Here is a 23,114-nt window from a genome sequence, read left to right on the forward strand (position 1 = left end):
GAAGACATGGAAGACACACAGTGGTAGAGGGAGGTGAGGCCCAGTTCTCATTCATTCACCATAAAACATAAAGGGTTAACAAGTAGCCAGTTAACCATGGTCGTTACTGTAGCTTGGTGGAAGGAGGAGGAGGTACAGGAAAGTTATGAATGCTATTCACATTATTTTAGTGTTTTTTCTCTTTATCTCAGTTGTTTTGTGTTTTACAGAGTAATGGTTGGTATACCAGAGGTGGCCTGGAACATAATGGGGAGTGTGTGGGTGTTGACGGGTCAGGTCCACTGTAAGCCTGACACTGCTCTGCCTCTCTTAATGCAAGGTAATATGTTCAATAATGTATCACAATCCTGAGTACTGTAGTGTTCACCTGCAGGTCCTCATATTATTAATGTCACTGCTCTGCCTCTCTTAATGCAAGGTAACATGTTCAATAATGTATCACAATCCTGAGTACTGAAGTGTTCACCTGCAGGTCCTCATATTATTAATGTCACTGCTCTGCCTCTCTTAATGCAAGGTAACATGTTCAATAATGTATCACAATCCTGAGTACTGTAGTGTTCACCTGCAGGTCCTCATATTATTAATGTCACTGCTCTGCCTCTCTTAATGCAAGGTAACATGTTCAATAATATATCACAATCCTGAGTACTGTAGTGCTCACCTGCAGGTCCTCATATTATTAATGTCACTGCTCTGCCTCTCTTAATGCAAGGTAACATGTTCAATAATGTATCACAATCCTGAGTACTGTAGTGTTCACCTGCAGGTCCTCATATTATTAATGTTACTGCTCTGCCTCTCTTAATGCAAGGTAACATGTTCAATAATGTATCACAATCCTGAGTACTGTAGTGTTCACCTGCAGGTCCTCATATTATTAATGTCACTGCTCTGCCTCTCCATCTCTCACTCCCAAATTTTTGTCCAGTCCAGAATTTCTTAATTATTAATTGGTAAATTCAGATGAGTCTTTCCTGTGTGTACAGTATATTAATGTGTTAAACAACAGGTGTTTGGCATCAAACTGAGAGCAATATGGTCACAGTTAACAAAGAACAGGTAAGGTACAAGGCAGTAGTGTCACTCACCTCTTGTGTCTCCTTATATGTAGTCATGATTGGGGTTGACAGTACAGTAAACTCCTTATAGTGCTTGCATCCTCTGATGTAAGTGCTCACTACATAATCTTTTTCTTCCTGAAATACTGTACTGAAATCATGTGAGCTTGAAGTTGTCTTTCATGCACCTGAGGTTATACTCTGTACTGTACTGTGTACCTTTCTTAACTCAACCCAGCCTCCTGGTGTTGAGGTTCACCCATCTTAAAAGTTCTTTGAAAGTTACTTAAAAAAATGCGACTTATCTGACCCAACAATCCTTGATTAAGTTTGATTCATATAAGCAACACTATGGATTATTGTGGTGATGTTGTGGTCACCAGTCACAGAGCTTGACTGTGGCTGGTGATGTTGTGGTCACCAGTATTACGGGATCGACACTGACTGTTGAGTGTCAATCCCCGTAATACCCGTTGAGGGAGAACGGTAAATTACGTCCTCCCTCGAGGGAAGACGGAACCATCCACGATGGCTCTCATTAACGTCTTCCTCTCATCAAGGATATCAAACTACTGCCGCCAGAGGTGGCCAGAGAGCCGGCTACTTAATGCCTTAGCTCAGCACTAAGTGACATGACTTCCCGTGGACACACTTTATCACGTCCTCTGAACATGCTACCTCATATCTAGTGGAAAGTTACAGAGGGTGATAGAGTATATAAATCAAATGTAATTAACCCATTTATATAACTACTTCTGCCTATAAGACAGGGGCTATTACATCGCTCGGTCACACCATCCAAGCTCCGTGAGGAATACACTAAACTCGCAGTAAAACCCTGTACTGTACAGTATAGTCTGCATTTACGCAGCTTTTGTTTACAAGTTTGGTCATTTACGCGGTGCCTTGCCAGAATGAAATGCTTTAATTACCAGGTAATTTTGGTCATTTACGCCGGAAGCGGTGCGGGCAGGGTGCGCACAAGGTCGCCCAGTCATCAAAACATTACCGAGTTCTTCACCCGCCACCCACCACAGCCGGCCCAAGTCAGTGATAGTGAAGATATGGACTGTGAGGGGTTTGACAAAGAGGCCCTGCAAGCCTCTGTGGTGGATAGTGATACAATTGATACAGGTGAGGGCCAATAATCTGCCCTCTGCCTCGGAACCAACCCCCCATCCCCGTGTGCCCAGCCATCTTTTCTACTAACGTAAGTGTTAAAAAACCTAATATTATTGATATTTCTCTTAAATATTAATTGTGTGTGCATACCATCATAAAATTAAGATGTTATTTTGACTACAGGGTACGTATTGTGTCGGAAAAAGTGGAGTTTGGTGGTCGGCCCCGTCTCTTATTTCAATTAATCCCATATGTTCTGTTATTTCATTTACGCGTTTCTCGTTTTACGCGGACCTCCACGGGTTCAATTTACCGCGTAAATGCAGACTCCACTGTACATAAACCTAACCGTGTTACGTGCATATGTGTGTAAACACTAAACTAGGGAAGCTGACACCTGCGGTTGAAGAGCTACTCCAAGTCCTAGTCTGCAATGCCTTATGGAGAGTATATTATGTACAATGTCAAAATTGGATGATTCTGACTTAAAGACAAAAATATTACTGTATAACTGTCACATTTGTAGTTTGAAAAGATGTCTATGACATCATTAAAATTACATTATTAACATAATTATAAAACTATTATCCTATTTGTAGTTTTGAAAATTATTAACATTATTATCCTTCCTGGGAAAAAAAGTTCGCATTTTCTATGCCTAAGGTTTGAAAAATTATTTCGATACAAACCACAAAAGTAACCTTGTCCATCCATTTACAGTAAATTGATATAAATTATAATTAAAATAATTAAAGTATCAATAGCTGAACTGGTGAAAATAAATACTGTAAATTATATTACGTCAGTATATTTAAAATAAGTAAGGCATTTATAATAATTGGTATAACCTACAGGATGTCTATCTGTGTGAAGTTATGTCTTTGAATATGTTAATGTGGGAATATATATAATGTATACCTAAACTACCTATTCCTTGTAGCTTGATTGAAGAATCCTTTGTAGAATTTCTTGAAAATGTGAAATTGTTGCCGCAATCCAGTAGACTTGTGTGTGTCACTCACAGGAGACACAGCTGATGCGAAGGTCGGTGACTGGATCAGTGTCCACGAAAATACTGAGTACAGCAAAATGCCGCTCCCTGTCAGTGAACTCAAGGACTCTGGGGTTCACTGGGTACACTAGTGCATCCACCACACCATACCTCAGAATGCTGAGACCATCTCTAGTGATCAGAGATGTGTCATCACTAGGGTGGTGCTGGTAACTGGGGGTTACTCACGCCAAACGAAAGAATTTTGTTGTCAGGATGTTGATTGATGAGTAGTCACAACAACTGCAGTCACGTCCTGTCACACCCTGGGCAGTGAACAAATCATTTGCAGAAACTAATGTTCACTTCAGCTCACAGGATTGTTGCCATAATTCAGCAACTATCAATAACTCAATATTGGTAATCGATATAAAAAAAAAGATTTTGTACATCTTCTTTGGATGACAAAATAAAAATCAATCAATGTATAACGTCTCACTACGGGATATTATAATACACTTTGGAAGAATATAACACGTCACTGTTTTTGGTCGAAGTCTTTAAACTGTTAGGAGAAAATATGAGCACGGGGGTGGAGGAGACTGCAGTGGGAGCGGGTAAACAAAGTGAAAGGTTACAGGGAAATAGTGCTAGAAATTATGACAAAACTAAATTAGGCAGGGAGTTAAAACCTAAACACGTCAAAGAGAGGACTCAGAACACGACTAACTTAAATGTCTACTACGCTAACAGTAGAAGTATGAGAAACAAAATGGATGAAATCAGGGTGTTGGTATGTACCGAAAAAATCAATATAATAGCATTCACCGAATCATGGATCAACCTAGACTCATGTGAGTTACCTGTCGAATACCAAATTGCAGGTTGCAAATTATTCCATACCGATAGGCAGATTAGGAAAGGAGGCGGAGTAGCAATCTATGTCAGGGATAATCTGAAGTGTGAAATAAATAAGGAAATAAAAACTGAGCAGATTACAGAAACAATTTGGATAGAACTAATCAATGGTTGGGAAAAATTAATCACGGGAGTAATATATAGACCTTCTAATCTTGATAGAGTTAATGAGCGACTTATTTGGGATGAAATGCGCAGGGCTTCCATACATAGCAAAGTCTGTATAGTAGGCGACTTTAACTTTAGCTAAATAGATTGGATTGACCTTACGGGTAACTCAAAATCATAGGATTTTCTTGAAACAATCCAGGACTGTTTCCTAAGCCAACATATAACCGAACCCACCCGGGGTAATAATATACTCGATTTAGTTCTGTCAAACAGAGAAAACCTCATTAGTAATGTCGAGGTAGGGAACGAACTTGCTAACAGCGATCACAAAGAAATTAAATTCCAGTTAGAACTTCAGAGCAGACGCAAGGAAAATTCCACTGAAGTACCAGATTTCAGAAGGGCAAACTTTGATAGTTTGAAGAGGCAGCTGGGAGAAGGGGTATCACGCTTGGGGGTGAATTACTTGACCTCACATGAGGTGACCTCACAAAATGTACCCACAGAGGGCGATCTCACCTTACCCAGAGACCTGACTGTTGAGAATGACCTGATGACGAGATCTGAGGTTGACGAGTTCCACAACAACTTATATAATGAGTTACTTAACCCTTAAGCCCCGGGTTAGGGTGCTGCTGGCAGTACCCCTCCCCCCACGGGGTTAAATCGTGAAAAAAATAAATTTTCCAAAAAATAAAAATAAAATAAAATAAAATAAATATATTACTTGACTAATGCCAGATGGTTGTGTTGAGCACAGAGAGAGACACACACACCTCATACACAAGGGGTTAAAACAGGAAGGTTTGAGCTTTATAAATCACTTGTAGCCATAATCATTGTGGTTGAACCTGGCTTTACACTGAGTCTCCTGATCTAAACTTTTGGTTATACAATACTGTATCAGGAATAGTTCTTTATTTTTACTTACTTATATCTTTTGTCTGCCATTGTGTTAGCATGTAGGTAGGTAGTAGGCAGCTACCAAACAGGGAGGTACTACCCCCTGGGAAGATATTGGAAGCATAATGTGTTGTCTAATGGTAGACCCTGCTGCCATATGTGACCAAGTCCCAGGATGATGATCTGACTTTCTGCCTCCTTTACACACAATTGCAGGGTCTCAATTGTTTCTCTTACTTTGACAACACAACATACATAATGTACAGTCAACCCTCACTTTATGCGGTCCCACATTCCGCGTTTCCACGTTTACATGGTGCCCTGCCAGAACCCAGGATGCTCACATTCCGCGGTGGGTGTACCCCTTTATGCGGGTAAAGTATAATTTTTTTATTTAGCTCATAAAATTCATACAAATTATCCGGCCAGAATATAATTTACATTGCTGGAATTCTTACAATTTGATGATCATTTTGAATATAAACGTCATAGATTTTGCATTAGACATACAAATTAAAGATATAATGTTTACTCTGAGTAAATATGTTATCTTTTGTGCAAAATATATGACATTTATATTCAAAATATTCCTGGTCTTACAAGGAATCCAGCAATGTCAATTATATTATCTTAACTTTAGTTTGAGGTATTATTTATTACTCTTCCTGGTTTTCCCCCAAAAATTTCTCAGAGAGGGAAGAGCCAGCGAGTGTAGTGTGAGAAGAGGGGGAGGGAGTTGAGTCCATTATTTGAATGGACATTAACTTGGCGACTGTATTTCTCTATTTCTCTTAAGTACTAATTGTGTGCATGTACCATCATAAAATTAAGATGTTATTTTTACTAGAACATAGGTATTGTGTCGGAAAAAGTGGAGTTTGGGGGTCAGCTGGTTCTCTATTTCATTTAATCCCATATGTTATGTTATTCACTTTACGCGTTTCTCACTTTCCGCGGTACCCTGTGGGTTACATTAACCGCGTAAAGTGAGGGTTGACTGTATATCATTTCTCATTCTTGATTTATTTTTTTGTTTTTGTATTTACTTATGGTTATTATTATTATTTTTAGTATTTTCTTATTAATTTTTATGAATTATTATAATAATAATAATAGTTATTATTATAATTATAATTATAATATTTTCGCCCCCCAGGCCCTGATGTGGGTCAGTGACCTGTGCCCGGGCAGGCTAATCCCTGAAAAAAAAAAAATTGTTCATACCATCTCAGAAGGCCCTTGTTCATATTTCTTCCATTTTCTTACCCCAAGTAAAATATACAGTAAATGAGCTGCTTCATTAGACCCTGACTGTCCAGGTGTACTGTGTGTGTGTCAGGTTACACACAGCTAATGTGTCTTGCCTCTCATTGTGTCCTTTTCTTAAATAATCCGTCTAATACTGTACAGTACTGTATTATGTTATTTTTAATCCCTTGGATCTTGCGTTTCAGCTCTTGTGATCTACACTTGGGTGGCTATTGGACTAATTATTATTGGGATCCTGTTGCTGTTTGACCCAATGAAGCGACCCAGCAGGCAAGGGCTTGTGGAAAGTGGCTCCTTAGGGTAGGCTAGTGACCCTATCCTCGTGTAGGGCTTTTTACGTTCTCTTGGTCAATGATCCTCAGTAATATGTGGCATTTATGTCTGCAGTTTTAAACCTTTGATGGTACGGTCGTAGGTCACTGTATTTATGGCTTAGAGCGTCACGGGGCAGTTCCACCTACCAGAATGATGTGGCATTTGCCATCATAGTATTGTCCATTTCCCCATCCACCTCTCTGCTCCTCTAAGTGTTTCTTCTAAGTTAGGCATCTCACTAAACTAGGAGTGTCACCAAAGAGGGAGAGGAATTATCAAGTAGAAGTAATACTGTGTCTATTGTTGTCTGTTCCTCCATTGATGTTTTTTAATATACCATGAAAACTTTGGTTCATATTTATAATTACTGTACATTGTCAAAAACTAAGTATGTGTTTAAAATCACTTCACATTTACTTCCAATTTTTTTATTATTTATATTTCTTGAGAAGCTCAGTTTACTATACAGTGCTATATTATACAAATAGTATAGTGTGTTGCCAGCAGTCATTTGTTACTGTACTGTAGTTATCTTATTTAGGTGTATAGTACATTACTGGGGGGCGCCGGTGGGTAGAGTGGTACCGCTCTTGCTTCGCAAGCGAGATGCCACGGGTTCGATTCCCGGGCCGGTGGAAAGTTGTTTGGACACTCTTCCCAGCCTCCCTTGGTCCCTGTTCACCTAGCAGTAAAGTAGGTACCTGCTGTAAATTGAAAGTTGTAAATTCGTATTCAGGGACAAGTTGTTGGAGCTTCCAATAACGTGATGATATAAAACCATTGACTCTTCAGGCTTCTACGCCCTTAACTCATGAGACATAAAGGCAAGCATGAACTTAGCATGTTTCCCTGTTGGGTGCTGTAAACGCTTCTGCGCTTCACCTTACACAGGATGTGGAGTGCCAATAAAAAAAAAGAAAGAAAAAAAGTACAGTACTGTCTTTTTTTTTTTTTTTACGGGTAATAGCCTACCCGGACACAAGTCATTGACCCACAACGGGGCCTGGGGGGCAAAAAAATAAGATGAAAAAGAAATTAGAAATAGAAAAAGAAAAGTTTATATTAATCTACACAACGAAGATGCCAGAAAACCAGCTGTTTAAAGTAAGACAGATTGTATGAGTGTGAAAACACAGAAAAAGGCAGAGCATTCCACAGTTTGGCTGTGTGAGGAAAGAAGGATATACAGTCATGCGCCGGTTAACGTCCTAGATGTGTTCTTGGAAACGTGATGTTAACCGAAATGGACGTTGTCCGAAATTACATAAACCTATCGGATTTATTCTAATGGGGGTTCCAGGCACCCAACCCCAAGTTTCCCATTTTACAACCATTTAGACCCACTAAATATATATATACTGTATAATGTTATGGTAAATATCATAAACACACATAGGCATGGCTAGGTTTATTACAAAGTGATGAAAAGGATAATGTAAAGTGGGTAGTCCACAAAACATGTAGCTATGTCTCTCTTTATTTGAGTGCCCCGTCATAGGAGTCCATTTTCTCTCACTTCAGGACTCCTCAGTCGTCCGTTTTCTCTTAATTTTAGAGTGCAGTACACCAGATACTTCTTTATTTCGTAGTAATGACACAGAATTTGAAATTGCAACCCCAATTGCAACTGGAGTTGCAATTGTTGAGGCAACTAGATATGTCTGATTACAGCAAATGTGTTATTGTCAATTTGTGGGTGAAAGATTTTATCCTCAATAGATGTAGGTTAACATTACACTTGGAGGCAAATGTTTAAAAATAGCCTAAGATAAGAAGCATACTCCTTTAACACATAATATCTGACCAGTATGGGGAGGATCATTGTGTCTCCCTCAGGGGGTCGTGGAGTGGTGGTCCAGCAGGCGTCACGGATTTTTTTTGGGGCACAGACGTATATGCGATCAGACGTTCGGTCGGACTTTAACCGGCGCATGACTGTACTATAACGGTTTATTCTAGTGTGACCGACATCCACAGAGAAACGATGGGCACCGCGGGCAAGACATGTGTTACGAGCCCACGGCCTTGCCGGTGGTACACAGGATGGCAAGAGAAAGGGAAGAGAGATTGTCGACTAAAGGAGGAGAGTTAATAAGACAAAATGCCTTTGATTCCACCCTATCTAACAGTTGGACAGAAGAAGAGCCACCCCAGATATGAGAGCAGTACTCCAAGTTAGGACGAATGAATCCCGTATATACTTGAAGCAACTGCTCAGGAGTAAAGTAACTACGGCATCTGTACAGCATTCCCAGCTTTCGGGAGGCAGCTTTAGCAATGTTGAGGATGTGTGGCTTCCATGACATATTAGAGGAAATGGTGAGGCCAAGCATATCTATTTTAGAATTTGGCAGAATGATTGCGTCCTGAAATGTGATTGGTGGGAGATCATCTAATTTACAAAGTGTAATTGGTAAATATTGAGTTTTATTATTTTTGTACTTCCCCATTCAGAGATTCTGCACAGATCCACATTGATAGAAGTAATGATATCAGCTCTGGAAACAGATCTAGTTTGAGAGTTAGGAGGAAGGGGAAACTGTGAAGAAGAGTGAAGAGTAGAATCATCAGCGTAAGAATGGATAGAATTAGTTGTAGTGTGAAGTAAATCATTGATAAAAAAAAGGAAGAGAGTAGGTGAAAGAACAGAACCCTGTGGGACACCACTACTGGTAGAGAAAGAGCGAGAGATCGATCCCTTAACAACTGCCATGGATCGGTTCTCAAGGAAGCTAGAGATGAGAGAACAAAGTGGGGGAGAGAAACCATAAGAGGGAACTTTAGAAAGCAAAGACTTGTGCCATACCCTGTCAAATGCTTTGGAGATGTTGAGGGCCACGACAAAAGTTTCCCCATAATCGCTAAGAGAGGATGACCAAAGATGGGTGCAATAGGAGAGCAGATCACCAGTAGATCTCACCTGGCAAAAGCCATACTGGTGATCCAACAAAAGAGAATGGCGTTGAAGGTGACGGAGAAAATGGGAGTTCAAGATAGTTTCGAAAATCTTAGAGATGGATGAAGTTAGGGCAATGGGGCGATAGTGAGAGGGATTAGAATGGTCACCCTTCTTCGGGATGGGCTGAACCAAGGCAGGCTTCCAAGAAGAAGGAAAAGTTTGGGTTTTGAGGCAAAGGCGAAAGAGGTGAGCAAGCACAGGGGCCAGAGCTTCAGCACACTCCCTCAGAAGACAAGGGGGTATTCCGTCCGGTCCATGCGCCTTACTCACATCCAACCTGGATAACACACCGGCAACCCTGTGAGTGGAGATTATAGGAAAGTGCAGAGGTTCAGTAGGAGGTGCAGGGGTAGGAGGGGTAGAGTGGGAATCGTCTAAGGTAGAATTAGAGGAGAATAAGGTGCCAAAGAGGTTGGCTTTCTCAGGGGGAGAGTTGGCTATAGAGTTATTGGGATGGAAGAGGGGAGGAAAAGAAGGCTTGCAGAAGTTGTTACAGATGTTTTTGGTTAAGGACCAGAAGGATTTACTAGAGGAAGAATTAGTCAGGACAGCGGTCTTTATTTATATAAAATTCCGCTTGGCCCTACGAAGAATAGCCTTACAACGATTCCTAGAAGTAATGAAAGAGGTGTGGGTAATAGGAGATAGTTAGTTTCATAGCTCGATATGCCCTATCTCTCACCCTGCAAGCAAGAGAACAGGAGCGATCAAACCATGATTGTAATGTGAAAGTTTTGGTAGAAGATGGGATAAATGCACTCATACCACCCTGTATAACCACAGCAATTCTTTCAGCACATACTGAGGCGTCCCGAGTGGAAAAGCAACATTCATCCCAAGGAAAGTCGGTGAAGAATTCTCGCAAGGATTGCCAGTTTGCCCTCCGATAGTGCCATAGTTGACGTTTAGAGGGGGGTGGGGGAGGTGGTCGTGCCCAGTTTGATTTAATAGAAATAAGATTATGATTAGAAGACCCTAAGGGGGCAAAAATTGAGTTTGAATAGTGTGAGGGGTTAGAGGTAAAACAAAGATCAAGAATGTTAGCAAGTTGATCTTGTCGATCAGGAACAGGTGTACTGTGTTTGATTATTTGTTCCAGATCATTAAGTAGGGAAAAAGAGAGTGCCTCAGCTCCACCTGGGTCATCCCTTGCAGAGCCAAGCCACTCTCTGTGCTGTACATTGAAATCCCCTAGGTAGAGGATCTCGGTGTTGGGCTGTGTGGATAGCAACGACTCATGGCAAGAAGTGAGATAGTCAAAGAGTTCTAAATAGTTGGTAGAGTTGGGAGAACAGTTTAGGAAACAAAGAAAAATAGTCACTGTAGGTAGAGATATTTTGAGTCGGATGACATCATAAAGGGAAGATTCAAGATCCGTGAGTCGAGCTATAGGTGTACGTGTGATGCAGTAGGCACATACACCTCCTTTAGAACGGAAGGAGGTATAAAGGCTGTAGTTGGAGACTTGAAAAGGTTTGGGTGAAGCTGCTTTGGTCAGTTGAAGTTCAGATAGTAGTAAGAGGTCGGGGTAAGAGTTTAATAGATGGTGCTCCACAGAAGGAAAATTGGATCTCAGGCTGCGAATGTTGGAAAAATGAAGTGTAAAAAAAGCCGATCTTTCAGTAGCCACGGTGGCGTCAGTTGAGGCCCCAGTAACTTGATGATGATCAGGTCGGCCCTGGGGTCCACAACCTTCCCGACCAGTGGGACCCATCCGAGAAGGCCCCGCTTCAGTATTAATATCAACTGACATAGGAGAATAAAATAGAATGAATACAACAGATCAAGAATGAGTACGGTTTTATTTGTGGTGTTGTCAATAGTAAGAGAGACAGTTGAGACCCTGCAATTGTGTGTAAATGAGGCAGAAAGATAGATCAGCAACCTGGGACTTGGTCACATATGGCAGCAGGGTCTACCATTAGACAACACATTATGCTTCCAATATCTTCCCAGGCAGCAGTACCTCCCTGTTTGGTAGCTGCCTACTACCTGGGTGTTGGTGTTACTGTTGATGCATCTCACATTATACACACCATATTTGGTTGTCTCGGCACAGTGATATGTGTACTGACCTGATTTTCATGACTAAAAGTATTTATAAAGGTATATGTGTTATGAAGTTTGCCTCCCTTCAGTGTACCGGTCGTGGTGGCACTCGGTTGCTTCTAGTTTGACGCCACAATTGTTTTAAAGTGAGTTTTCCATGTCTTGTTTTGTGTTGAGTTGAATAACTATTAAAAAAAGGCAACAATTAAATTAAGAGATAAAACTTGCAGTACACAAAGAGAAGGTGACCATTTCTTACCAAACTAACAACAGCTGAGAGATTGTCCCTTCTATAACATAAACAGTTAGTGAGAGGTGCATGCGAGTACAGTACAGGTGTCTCTCATGGGGTGTTCCTGACATAGTGAGAGGTGCATGTGAGTACAGTACAGGTGTCTCTCATGGGGTGTTCCTGACATAGTGAGAGGTGCATGCGAGTACAGTACAGGTGTCTCTCATGGGTGTTCCTGACATAGTGAGAGGTGCATGTGAGTACAGTACAGGTGTCTCTCATGGGTGTTCCTGACATAGTGAGAGGTGCATGTGAGTACAGTACAGGTGTCTCTCATGGGGTGTTCCTGACATAGTGAGAGGTGCATGTGAGTACAGTACAGGTGTCTCTCATGGGTGTTCCTGACATAGTGAGAGGTGCATGTGAGTACAGTACAGGTGTCTCTCATGGGTGTTCCTGACATAGTGAGAGGTGCATGTGAGTACAGTACAGGTGTCTCTCATGGGTGTTCCTGACATAGTGAGAGGTGCATGTGAGTACAGTACAGGTGTCTCTCATGGGTGTTCTGACATAGTGAGAGGTGCATGTGAGTACAGTACAGGTGTCTCTCATGGGTGTTCCTGACATAGTGAGAGTGCATGTGAGTACAGTACAGGTGTCTCTCATGGGTGTTCCTGACATAGTGAGAGGTGCATGTGAGTACAGTACAGGTGTCTCTCATGGGGTGTTCCTGACATAGTGAGAGGTGCATGTGAGTACAGTACAGGTGTCTCTCATGGGGTGTTCCTGACATAGTGAGAGGTGCATGTGGGTACAGTACAGGTGTCTCTCATGGGGTGTTCCTGACAACCTTTATGTTAAACAAAGTTATCACCAAATAAGGGTAACAGCTGGGCTGTACACTGCTGTACACTACTTTACTCCCTCATAAAAGACTTATAGTATAAAGCTATTGAAGTTAAATGACTCATTTATTAAAACCAAACTTCTGTATAAACGATGTGGTTCACAGGTAAACAATTTAGTGAACATAAAGTGAACAAATGTCAAATTACATAAAAAAAAAATGGCTGTGATAAACATTGATATATAGCACATCATAAAATATATTAGTACATATTTTTGGTAAAAAAATAGTACAGATGTACGGGGGGGGGTTGATTGCTCCCATTGCCTCTTGAACTAATAAATTATTTCAAAGTACAGTGGTCCCTCGGTTAACGAACACAATTCATTCCACAGAGTCGTTCTTTAACCGAAATCATTGTTTCAATGGGATTTTGGGTAATTGGTTCCAGCTCACCAAAAATTACATACAGACACAAAATAAATGCAGTAAAGTACACTTACTTTGAGGTGTGCATGTAGAAGGCTTCTGGTTGATGATGATGATGATGGGAATTAGAAATGGGGGTGGAGGAGAAGGGAGAAGAGAAGGCATTGGGGTGGAAGAGAAATCACCCCATGCTTCATGCCGCCATTTCATCCATAAAATTTTAAGTTCACTTGGTTTAATTCAAGAATATTTTCTTTAAATCAACAATGCACTGCATTATATATTGTCAATATGTAAAATAAACTTCAGAATGACCAATAATTGTACAGTAAAAATAGTTTATGTTCAAGAGAGTCTCAAGCAAGAAGCTTCCTCCACTGAGCAGGGACACACACTGACGTCACTTTGGGTGTGTTGAGTGGCTGTTTGGCGCGCTAAAAACTAGTTCCCTGTACTTCAATTATGTTAAATAATTGTTAAAATGACTAAAAACTTTAATATAAGACTTGGAAAATTATTGAATAGTACCACCTTCTTGATGTTTACTCAAATGGTAATGAATTTAAGCCCTAAAACCAATTACTGTATTGGCAGACTAATACTACAGCTGGTTAGCAGGCAAAAACATGTTGGGAAAAATTCGTAAGGAATTCGTTAACCGAAGTGAAGAATCTTATGGAAGGTAATTCGTTAACCGAAATTTCGTTAACCGAGGCGCTAGTTAACCGAGGGATCGCTGTAAACTGTTTTTAACAAGAAAAGAAAAACTAATAATGGTAACAAAATAAATAAAAATAATAGCATTACTGTACTGATTGAATGGTAAATTCATCATGAACGTACAGAAAAATATAAATTATCTTGTTTATCAACAATACCGTGCCCCCCCCCCGGGCACATTTCGCGTTGGGGGGGGGGGGGGGCAAGTTTCCCAGTTTATCTGGGAATTAATCCTTGAGACAATTAATCCTTCCTGCTTGACACCATGACACCTAAAATGTTGATAAATAACAACAACAGTTTACCTCAAGGTTAAAGGCCTGGTGGTCTTATATATACAGCGGTCCCTCGGTTAACGAATTACCTTCCATAAGAATCTTCAATTCGGTTAACGAAAAAAAATTTGATTAACGAAATCTTACGAAAATCACGTTTTCTTTTGAGCATCAGCTGATAAGCTGAGGAGGTACTCAGCCAATTCAGTAATCTCTTCTAAGTTTACATTCGTTTCCAATGGACTAAATATCAAGAAAATTGTGCTCTTTAATATTTGTGCATTTTTTGATACAGTATTAAAATTATTGGTCATTCTAAAATTTAGCCATCCAAGCTGTCTACATAAAGTTTTTCAATTAATATTTTTGGCAATACATATATATATGTAACTTTATTCATTTATTGAAACTCATTTACATGCACACACTGTCCTAAGGGCAAAACTGAACTGTACATGTAATCAGAATAATGTACAAAATGATTACTAAAATTTTTGTCTAGTGCAAACTATGGCATGCTTACATTCAAATTAATCACTATCTTATAAGAATTCCAGCAATGTAAACTATATTCTACCCGGTCACTTCTATGACATTGTATAAGCAAAAAATAAATACTCAATCTAAAGGATACAAATAAACAAATTAATACTTCACCAGACCTTCAGCGCTAACTGTCAAACACGTCACTGTCACCCCTCCCTCCCTCCCTCCCAACCCCCCACCTTCCCAACAAAGGTTTGGTGTTTTCACTAGGCTTTTAAGTTTTTATCTTATATAATATCTCAGACTAAAGTTAGGAGAATATGATTTGCATTGCTGGAACCCTTGCAAGACAGCGAATAATTTGAATATAAATGTCATATATTTTGCACAAGAGATAAAATTATTCACCTGTATCACTTTACAGTACAGTGGTCCCTCGGTTAACGAGCACAATTCGTTCTAGAAGGTTGCTCGTTAACTGAAAAATTCATTAACCGAAACCATTGTTTCAATGGGTTTTTGGGTAATTGGTTCCAGCTCACCAAAAATTGCCTAAAATCAACAGAAAAGGTAGTAAAGTACACTTACTTTGAGGTGTGTATGTAGAAGGCTCCTGGTTGATGATGATGATGATGATGGGAATTTCACCATAAAAATTTAGTTCACTGTGATTAAAGATTATTTTCTTTGGCTCATTCTACTGCATATATTGTCAATATAATTTGTTGAACAGAAAAAGAAATTATGCTTTTTCACTGATGAAAAGGATTGTTTGCTTAAAAACCAGCTTCCTATACAGCATCATTATTTTCAATAATTGTTAAAATGACTAAATTTAATATAAAACTTTAAAATTATGAATAGTACAAATTGATATTTACTAAAAGAGTGAAATTTAAGCCCGAATCGATTATGGCTGAAGATAATACTGTTGCAGGATCAAAAATAAAGATAAGTTGAAGTGCCTAAGAAACCTTAATCGAGGATTGCCTACAACGTTAAGAATCTTATGGAAGGTAACTGCTAAACCAAAACTGCTAACAGAGGGACTGTAGTGATTTAAGAGTTCTAGTGTATATGCACGATATATACAGTGGTCCTCGGTTAACAGAGCCTTGGTTAATCTAGATTTGTTAATGAATTACCTTCCATAAGATTCTTAACTTCGTTAACGAAAAATCCTCGATTAACGAAGTTTCTACTTGTTTACTTCAACATGTTTCAGGCATTTGGCGTCCAACAGCTGTAGTATTAGTCCGCCAATACAGTAATCGTTCTAGGGCTTAAATTCCTTACCCTTTTACTAAATATCAAGAAGTTTATACTATTCAATAATTTTAAAAGTTTATTTTTTAGTCATTTTACAATTATTGAACATAATTGAAGGTAGGGTCACTAGTTTGTGGCCGCCATCCAGCCTGCCAGCACACCTGTACAGGCGCAGTCTTTGTGTCTTTTCAGTGGAGGTAACATCTTGCTTGAGACTCTCTTCAACTAAATGCTTTTTTCTGTGTTTGCAAGCAAATTATTGGTCATTCTGAAATTTATATACATATTGACAATATATAATGCAGTGCAGTGTTGATTTCAAGAAAATAATCTTGAATTACACCAAGAGAACTAAATTTTATGGGTGAAATGGCACCATGGGGTGACTTCTCTTCACCCCAATGCCTTCTTCTCCCTTCTCCTCACCTATTCTAATTCCCATCATTATCATCCAGGAGCCTTCTTACACCTCAAAGTAAGTGAATTTTTCTACCTTTTTTGTTGAATTTAGGCAATTTCGTGAGCTGGAACCAATTACCCAAAAACACATTGAAACAATGGTTTTGGTTAACAAATTTTTTGGTTAACGAGCAACCTTCTATAACGGATTGTGCTCGTTAACCGAGGGACCACTGTATAGTGATTTAAGGGCGATTTAGGAGAATTTTAGGAGTGTTTCTGACTTTATGCATTTTTGGCTTTACTTTGTATATACTTTTCTGTTAGCTGGAACCATTTACCCAATATCCCATTGAAACAATGGTTTGATTACTGAACAACCCTCTGGAATGACTTGAGTTCGTTAACCGAAGGACCACTGTACTGCACAACTGGGCTTGTTGACCGGCCACCCATAGTAGAGGCCATCCTTTATATTGGTTCATTGTCCGGCCACTTATAGTAGAGGCCATCCTTTATATTGGCTTATTGTCCGGCCACTTATAGTAGAGGCCATCCTTTATATTGCTCATTGTCCGCCACTTATAGTAGAGGCCATCCTTTATATTGGCTCATTGTCCGGCCACTTATAGTAGAGGCCATCCTTTATATTGGCTCATTGTCCGGCCACTTATAGTAGAGGCCATCCTTTATATTGGCTCATTGTCCGGCCACTTATAGTAGAGGCCATCCTTTATATTGGCTCATTGTCCGGCCACTTATAGTAGAGGCCATCTTTTATATTGGCTCAGTACACACCTCCATTAGCTTCACAATTCTCACTTAATCTTTTGTACCTCAACCTTTCTTACCCCTACACCACCAACCCAGAATCACTTCCCTGTCAGTAGGTTTTGTACCTGTCATTGTTGCCAGTAATCATCTTCAACCTTACCATCGAGTCTCTTGTACGTTATTGTATCTCCGGAGACCCTCGTGATGTGTGGAGTCGTCAGGGTGTTTAGAACTTATCTCTTCCTACTTGTAGATGGTAGGTAAGTCTCTGAGCCTCATGTAGTGTGAAGGGAAGAAGAATTTGTTCAGGGACCATTCATAGACTGTTGGTGAAGATTGTGCCTACCACCACTGTGCTCTGCTAAAGAGTGTTTTGATGACTCCTTATACAGTAGTGTGCTTGGGCTCACTTTAGCAAGGATACACTTATAGTGAGTCATCTTGCAAGAATTGGAGCTTCAAGAGAACACAGTAGTATCTTTCTAATACAGTATTATTAAGGCAACTTAGTTAAACAAATGTATGACAATTATAGTTCCTCGGGCTCATAATTCTGGTGCCATAACATCATGTTTGATCTGCCTGCATTTTGTGTTCCTCACTTTGGTGCATTTAAAAAAGGCTTTGGTGAGAACCTTTGTTGGTGAGGAGCTAAATGAGCATTTACCTAACCAGGGCTGTTTGGTCTGAGAAAGGTTGTGTTCTGGATACAGTATCTTTCTCATTGCTTAATACAGTTATAAAAGGTGCAAACTGTATTACTAGGTGTTGTTGTACTGTCCTGTGTGTTGTGGGTCTGAGGTGTGCCAAGGGACGGTTTATAGTTAAATACACTTACAGTCCCTCCCTCCTCCCTGGGGGCTGCTCAAGCAACCTGGAACCTGAGTAGAGTACTGTACTGTACTGTACTGTACTGTACTGTACTGTACTATACTGTACCAGCCATACCGTACCATACTGTACTGTACTGTACTGTAGTAGTTAACCTTGAGTCATAGGATCATGATTGAACACAATACTGTACATTTATGGAACACTTCTAGTTGTGTAGTAGTAATATTCCCGTGCCTTTAACCTTTGGGTAAGATGCTTCTACTTTTTGAACCTTTGGATCTTATAGTTGTAGTGTAGTGGGGAAGGAATGGTTGATCTAGGGCTAACTTTTTTGATGGACATGTTTTATTAAGCACCAGTCCATGTTAGTGGTGTAGGTCCTGGGTTGTCAGACTGTGGACTGTAGCTGGAGTTGCCTAGTCTCTCCTCTGGCATAAATGGGGAATTTCAGGGTCATTCCCATACATCTGATTATAGAAAATGGGACTTTGCCTTAACATATTAAGTCTTTTGAAATGTTACTCATTGGAGGTTTATGGAGAAGTAACTGCAACTGTTCTTTCCTCAGGAGTCACTACATTCAGCTGTGGGAAAAACGCTGTCGCTTCCTCTGTTGCGTGAGGTCTGCCGATGAAAACAGCTCCGAAGCCTTCAAGAATGTTGCAGGTACTGTCCCGACAGAGAGACGGTGTGGAGTACTTTACTGTGTCCTTATTGAAGTGAAAACTTCTAATGTGTGATGCCTGGCTCAAGCTACTTATGTGGTCTGGCAAGTGGCTCCCAGGCCCTCATTAGTGCTTGGAACTCATTTTATGGCTGTAGGCTGCAATTATTTACCACCACCCTGTCTGTTATCCTCATTTATTGGATATAAAGATGATGATCCTTACTTAGCTCTGATACTGTTGGGAGGTAGATGATGTCTCACTTATACTTGTCACACTCTTTTACAGTATTTGACTTGAACCAAAGTAACGTGTTACTGTGGGTGATTTTAGAGAGATAGAGTGGTAACATGCACCAGTGTTGATAAGCTCCTCAACAGCTGATCTTTTAATTCACCTCCATGCAGTCACACAACAAGACCTTCACTGGATGCTTGTTGTCTTAATTCCTGTGTGTTTGTGTGTGTGTGTAATATTAATAATAATAATAATAATAAACAGTTTATTAATAGAGTTGCAGCTGGTGGCTGAAAATATACAAACTTACATGTGATTTAGATATAATAATATATGTTCAATACATTTACAGGGCTGTACAGTACATAAATCAGGAGCTGTTTATTATTTTACCAATACTGTAGATGGGATGGTGCTATTCTTATATCTATCAGTGCGGGCTCTTATGGGCTGAATTTTGTTGTAGTGGCGGACTGCGCGAGGTGGGAGGGGGACTGCCGGTGGCAGGAGGTGGCGATGACGAGGATGGTGCAGTAGTCCACTGCCAAACCCTGTTAGTGCTTGGTGGTGGAGGTCACTGAGGGATGGCATTTCCAGGGTGGAGAGAGCGTTGATGTAGCCGGAGTAGTCTGCGCCGAGCATGATTCTGCAGGCCCTTTTCTGTACCTTCTCTAGCTTGTTGGGTAGAGTTGAGAGAAGATGACCAGGCTGGTGACGCATACGTTAGTTTGGGGAGAATAAAGGCGTTGTAGATAGTCCTCAGCTCTGGCGTGGGTGTCTCAAGTGACCTGAGTCATCGTAGCATGTAGAGTCTGTACGAGGCTGCCGTGACTGTGTTATTTACATGGGCCTTCCAGTCCAGTTTTTGGTCTATGGTAACACCCAGGAGTTTGGCAGACTGCACCAGCTGGAGAGGATGGGCACCCACTGTAACTGCTGGAGCTTGCACTGGAGTGGTGGCAGTATTAATGTGCATGACTACGGTTTTGGTGTGATTGATGGTGACCTTGTTCTCCGTAGTCCATGCCTGTAGCCTGTCCAGGGTGCCTTGTAGCGATTAGTAGTCCAGTGCGGTGTTGTCCACTGTAACCCCCACAGTGCAGTCATCCAAGTACTTCCACCTGTGAGGAGTGTCCGATAGAGCGTCGTTGATCAGGATCAGGATCCTAAATCTTTCTCACATTCGGATTTCTCACTAACATCGTTGTTCATCTGATATCTGGTTTCTCTGTTTACATCTCCTAGACTAAGTACAGTGGGGCATGCTATAACGAATCTAATTGGTTCTAGAACCTTGTTCGTTATAGCATTCGTTCGTTATAGGATTAATCCGTTCCGGGCCCCCAAATACAACCACTTAACACTGAAAAATATAATAAAATTTTAAAAATTGTAAAAAAGTGCATAAATATGCATCTAAACCCCTGAAATAAAGAATATCATTAATACTTGTAATAAAAAACAATAAATTATTAAAAAAGAATAAAAATTTTAAATAATGTTCGTTGTAGGAGTTTCGTTCGTTATAGCATTCTCAATTTTATAGGTAAAACCGTTCGTTATGGGAATATTCGTAGTAGGATCCGTTCGTTATAGCATACCCCACTGTACTTTACATTTCTCCACATTGAATTTCATCTGCCATTTTTCAGACCATTCAAAAAATTTGTTTAGATCTTCCTGTAGTTTTGCGGAGTCCTCGTCAGATTTAATTACACAACCTATTTTGGTGTCGTCAGCAAATTTACTTATGTTGCTGTCTATGCCGATATCTATGTCGTTTATGTATATAATAAATAATAATGGTCCAAGTACTGATCCTTGGGGTACTCCACTTGTGACGTTACTCCAATCGGATTTAGTGCCGTTAATGCTCACTCGCTGTTTTCTGTCCTGTAACCATGAGCCTCCACTTTTCTTATTAGTCTTTCGTGGGAGACTCTGTCGAAGGCTTTGCTAAAGTCAAGATATGCCACATCATAGTCGTACCCCTCGTCCACTGATTCGAAAACAGCTGAAAAGATTGTTAATAGATTAGTTAGACATGAACGCCCGCTTATGAAGCCGTGTTGGGAATCATTGTATGTTTGTCTTTGATACCCCCAAAATGTTCTACACTACTGAGGGTATACACAAACACTTGTTATCTTGAAAATAGGTTCTTATTCTCGTACGGGAGACAAATACAGAGGAACACTAGACAGAGGGCTTCCTCACCATAAGGACTAGCGATCTCAACTTTCTGTATCACTCCACGTTGGCATGTACAGATGCCAGCGTTCACAAGCTGAATACATAAAATGTAAATATGGTAATTCACATACAGTACATAACATGGTGCATAATAAATGGAAATATTACATAGGATTAATACATGTTCTGTAATACTTTACTATACATAATTAATAGAGTAATATAAGAATACACAGCTTAAGGTACTACTTCGTGTCCATATTATACAAACTTGTGCTTCTCCAGGTGATTTCAAATAGAGTCTGAAATTATTGCTTCCAGTAATTTGCTTACAATTGATGTTAGACTAATTGGTCGGTAGTTAGAGGATAGTGATCTATCTCCCTTCTTGAAAATCGGTATTGCATTTGCTATCCTCCAGGATTCTGGTACTACATCTGTTTTTAAGGACATGTTAAACAACTTTGCTCAGGGCATACTAAGCTCTTCCTTACATGCCATTAATACTCTGGCAAATATCTCATCAGGACCAGGTGACTTATTAGGCCTTAGTTTATTTACAGCTCCTCCCCGACTTACGACGGGGTTAGGGACCCAAATCCAGGTCTTAAGTCGAAAATGCTTAAATAATACATAGAAAATCTAAATTGGGTGTCTCTTTTTCTTCTCAGCACCACAAAACTCTCACTTTTACGCTTGCCAGCCATTTTAAAGTGAATTACAAACAAAAATTTTGTCAGTACACAGCGCAATCACTGACATTTTGGTACGACTGAGGCGGTCGTATGTCCGGGTGGTCTTAAGTCGGGTTGGAGTTGTATTTGCTAAGTAACATCGTTACTTATAGTCACTACTATCTCGCTTAATTTATTTTCTTCACCATCTCTGTATAGAGTCGGTGCTTCAGGTATCATGTTTAAATTTTCGGTGGTGAAAACTTTTCAAAAATATTTATTCAGATTATTGCTCAGTTCTCCGTCGTTATCAGTTAGCTCGCCGGTATCTGACTGTATTGGTCCAATCTTTTCTCGTGTTTTAGTTTGATACATTTGATAGAATCCCTTGGGGTTTGACTTCTCCCTTGCTACCTTCAGTTCATTATTCCTCTTTGCTTTTCTTTTCTCGGTCTTAACCCTACTGGCCAATACCTCATAGTAATCTTGGAGGTAAACTTCACCACGATTTATTCTCCTACCTATAGCCTACCTTTGTCCAATAATAATCTTTAAATAATTATTTATCCATTTAGGGTCATTGTTGTTTGATCTGAGTTTTCTGTATGGTATGTTCTGCCTTTGTGCAATAAGTAACTCATTATATAAGTTGTTGTGGAACTCGTCAACCTCAGATCTCGTTATCAGGTCATTCTCAACCGTCAGGTCTCCGGGTAAGGTGAGGTCGCCCTCTGTGGGTACATTGTGTGAGGTCATGTAATTCACCCCCAAGCGTGATACCCCTTCTCTCAGCTGCCTCTTCAAACTATCAAAGTTTGCCCTTCTGAAATCTGGGACTTTAATGTAATTTTTTTTGCAACTGCCATTAAATTTTAGAGATGTACAACTATTGTCTACATGATGATGTTAGAGGTGTACAACTATTGTCTTCATGATGTTAGAGGTGTACAACTATTGTCTTCATGATGTTAGAGGTGTACAACTATTGTCTTCATGATGATGTTAGAGGTGTACAACTATTGTCTTCATGATGTTAGAGGTGTACAACTATTGTCTTCATGATGTTAGAAGTGTACAACTATTGTCTTCATGATGATGTTAGAGGTGTACAACTATTGTCTTCATGATGTTAGAGGTGTACAACTATTGTCTTCATGATGTTAGAGGTGTACAACTATTGTCTTCATGATGTTAGAGGTGTACAACTATTGTCTTCATGATGATGTTAGAGGTGTACAACTATTGTCTTCATGATGATGTTAGAGGTGTACAACTATTGTCTTCATGATGTTAGAGATGTACAACTATTGTCTTCATGATGTTAGAGGTGTACAACTATTGTCTTCATGATGATGTTAGAGGTGTACAACTATTGTCTTCAT

General features: G+C 40.0%; 1 protein-coding gene across 2 annotated transcripts in view; it reads left to right on the forward strand.

Moving 5' to 3' along the window:
* Positions 1-205: 205 nt before the first annotated feature.
* Positions 206-23,114, forward strand: part of LOC121875782 (diacylglycerol lipase-beta-like) — a gene marked incomplete at its 3' end in the record, with an annotated part of 56,941 nt that continues 34,032 nt past the window's right edge. Inside the window, 3 exon segments of one of the 2 annotated variants that reach the window (XM_042380477.1) lie at positions 206-319; positions 6,561-6,675; positions 18,532-18,629. In XM_042380477.1, coding sequence (XP_042236411.1) covers positions 214-319; positions 6,561-6,675; positions 18,532-18,629 — 319 coding nt within the window. 2 annotated transcript variants of the gene reach the window in all.

Source organism: Homarus americanus, unplaced genomic scaffold, assembly GCF_018991925.1.
Source record: "Homarus americanus isolate GMGI-L3 unplaced genomic scaffold, GMGI_Hamer_2.0 scaffold22250, whole genome shotgun sequence".
NCBI classification, from domain to species: Eukaryota; Metazoa; Arthropoda; class Malacostraca; order Decapoda; family Nephropidae; genus Homarus; species Homarus americanus.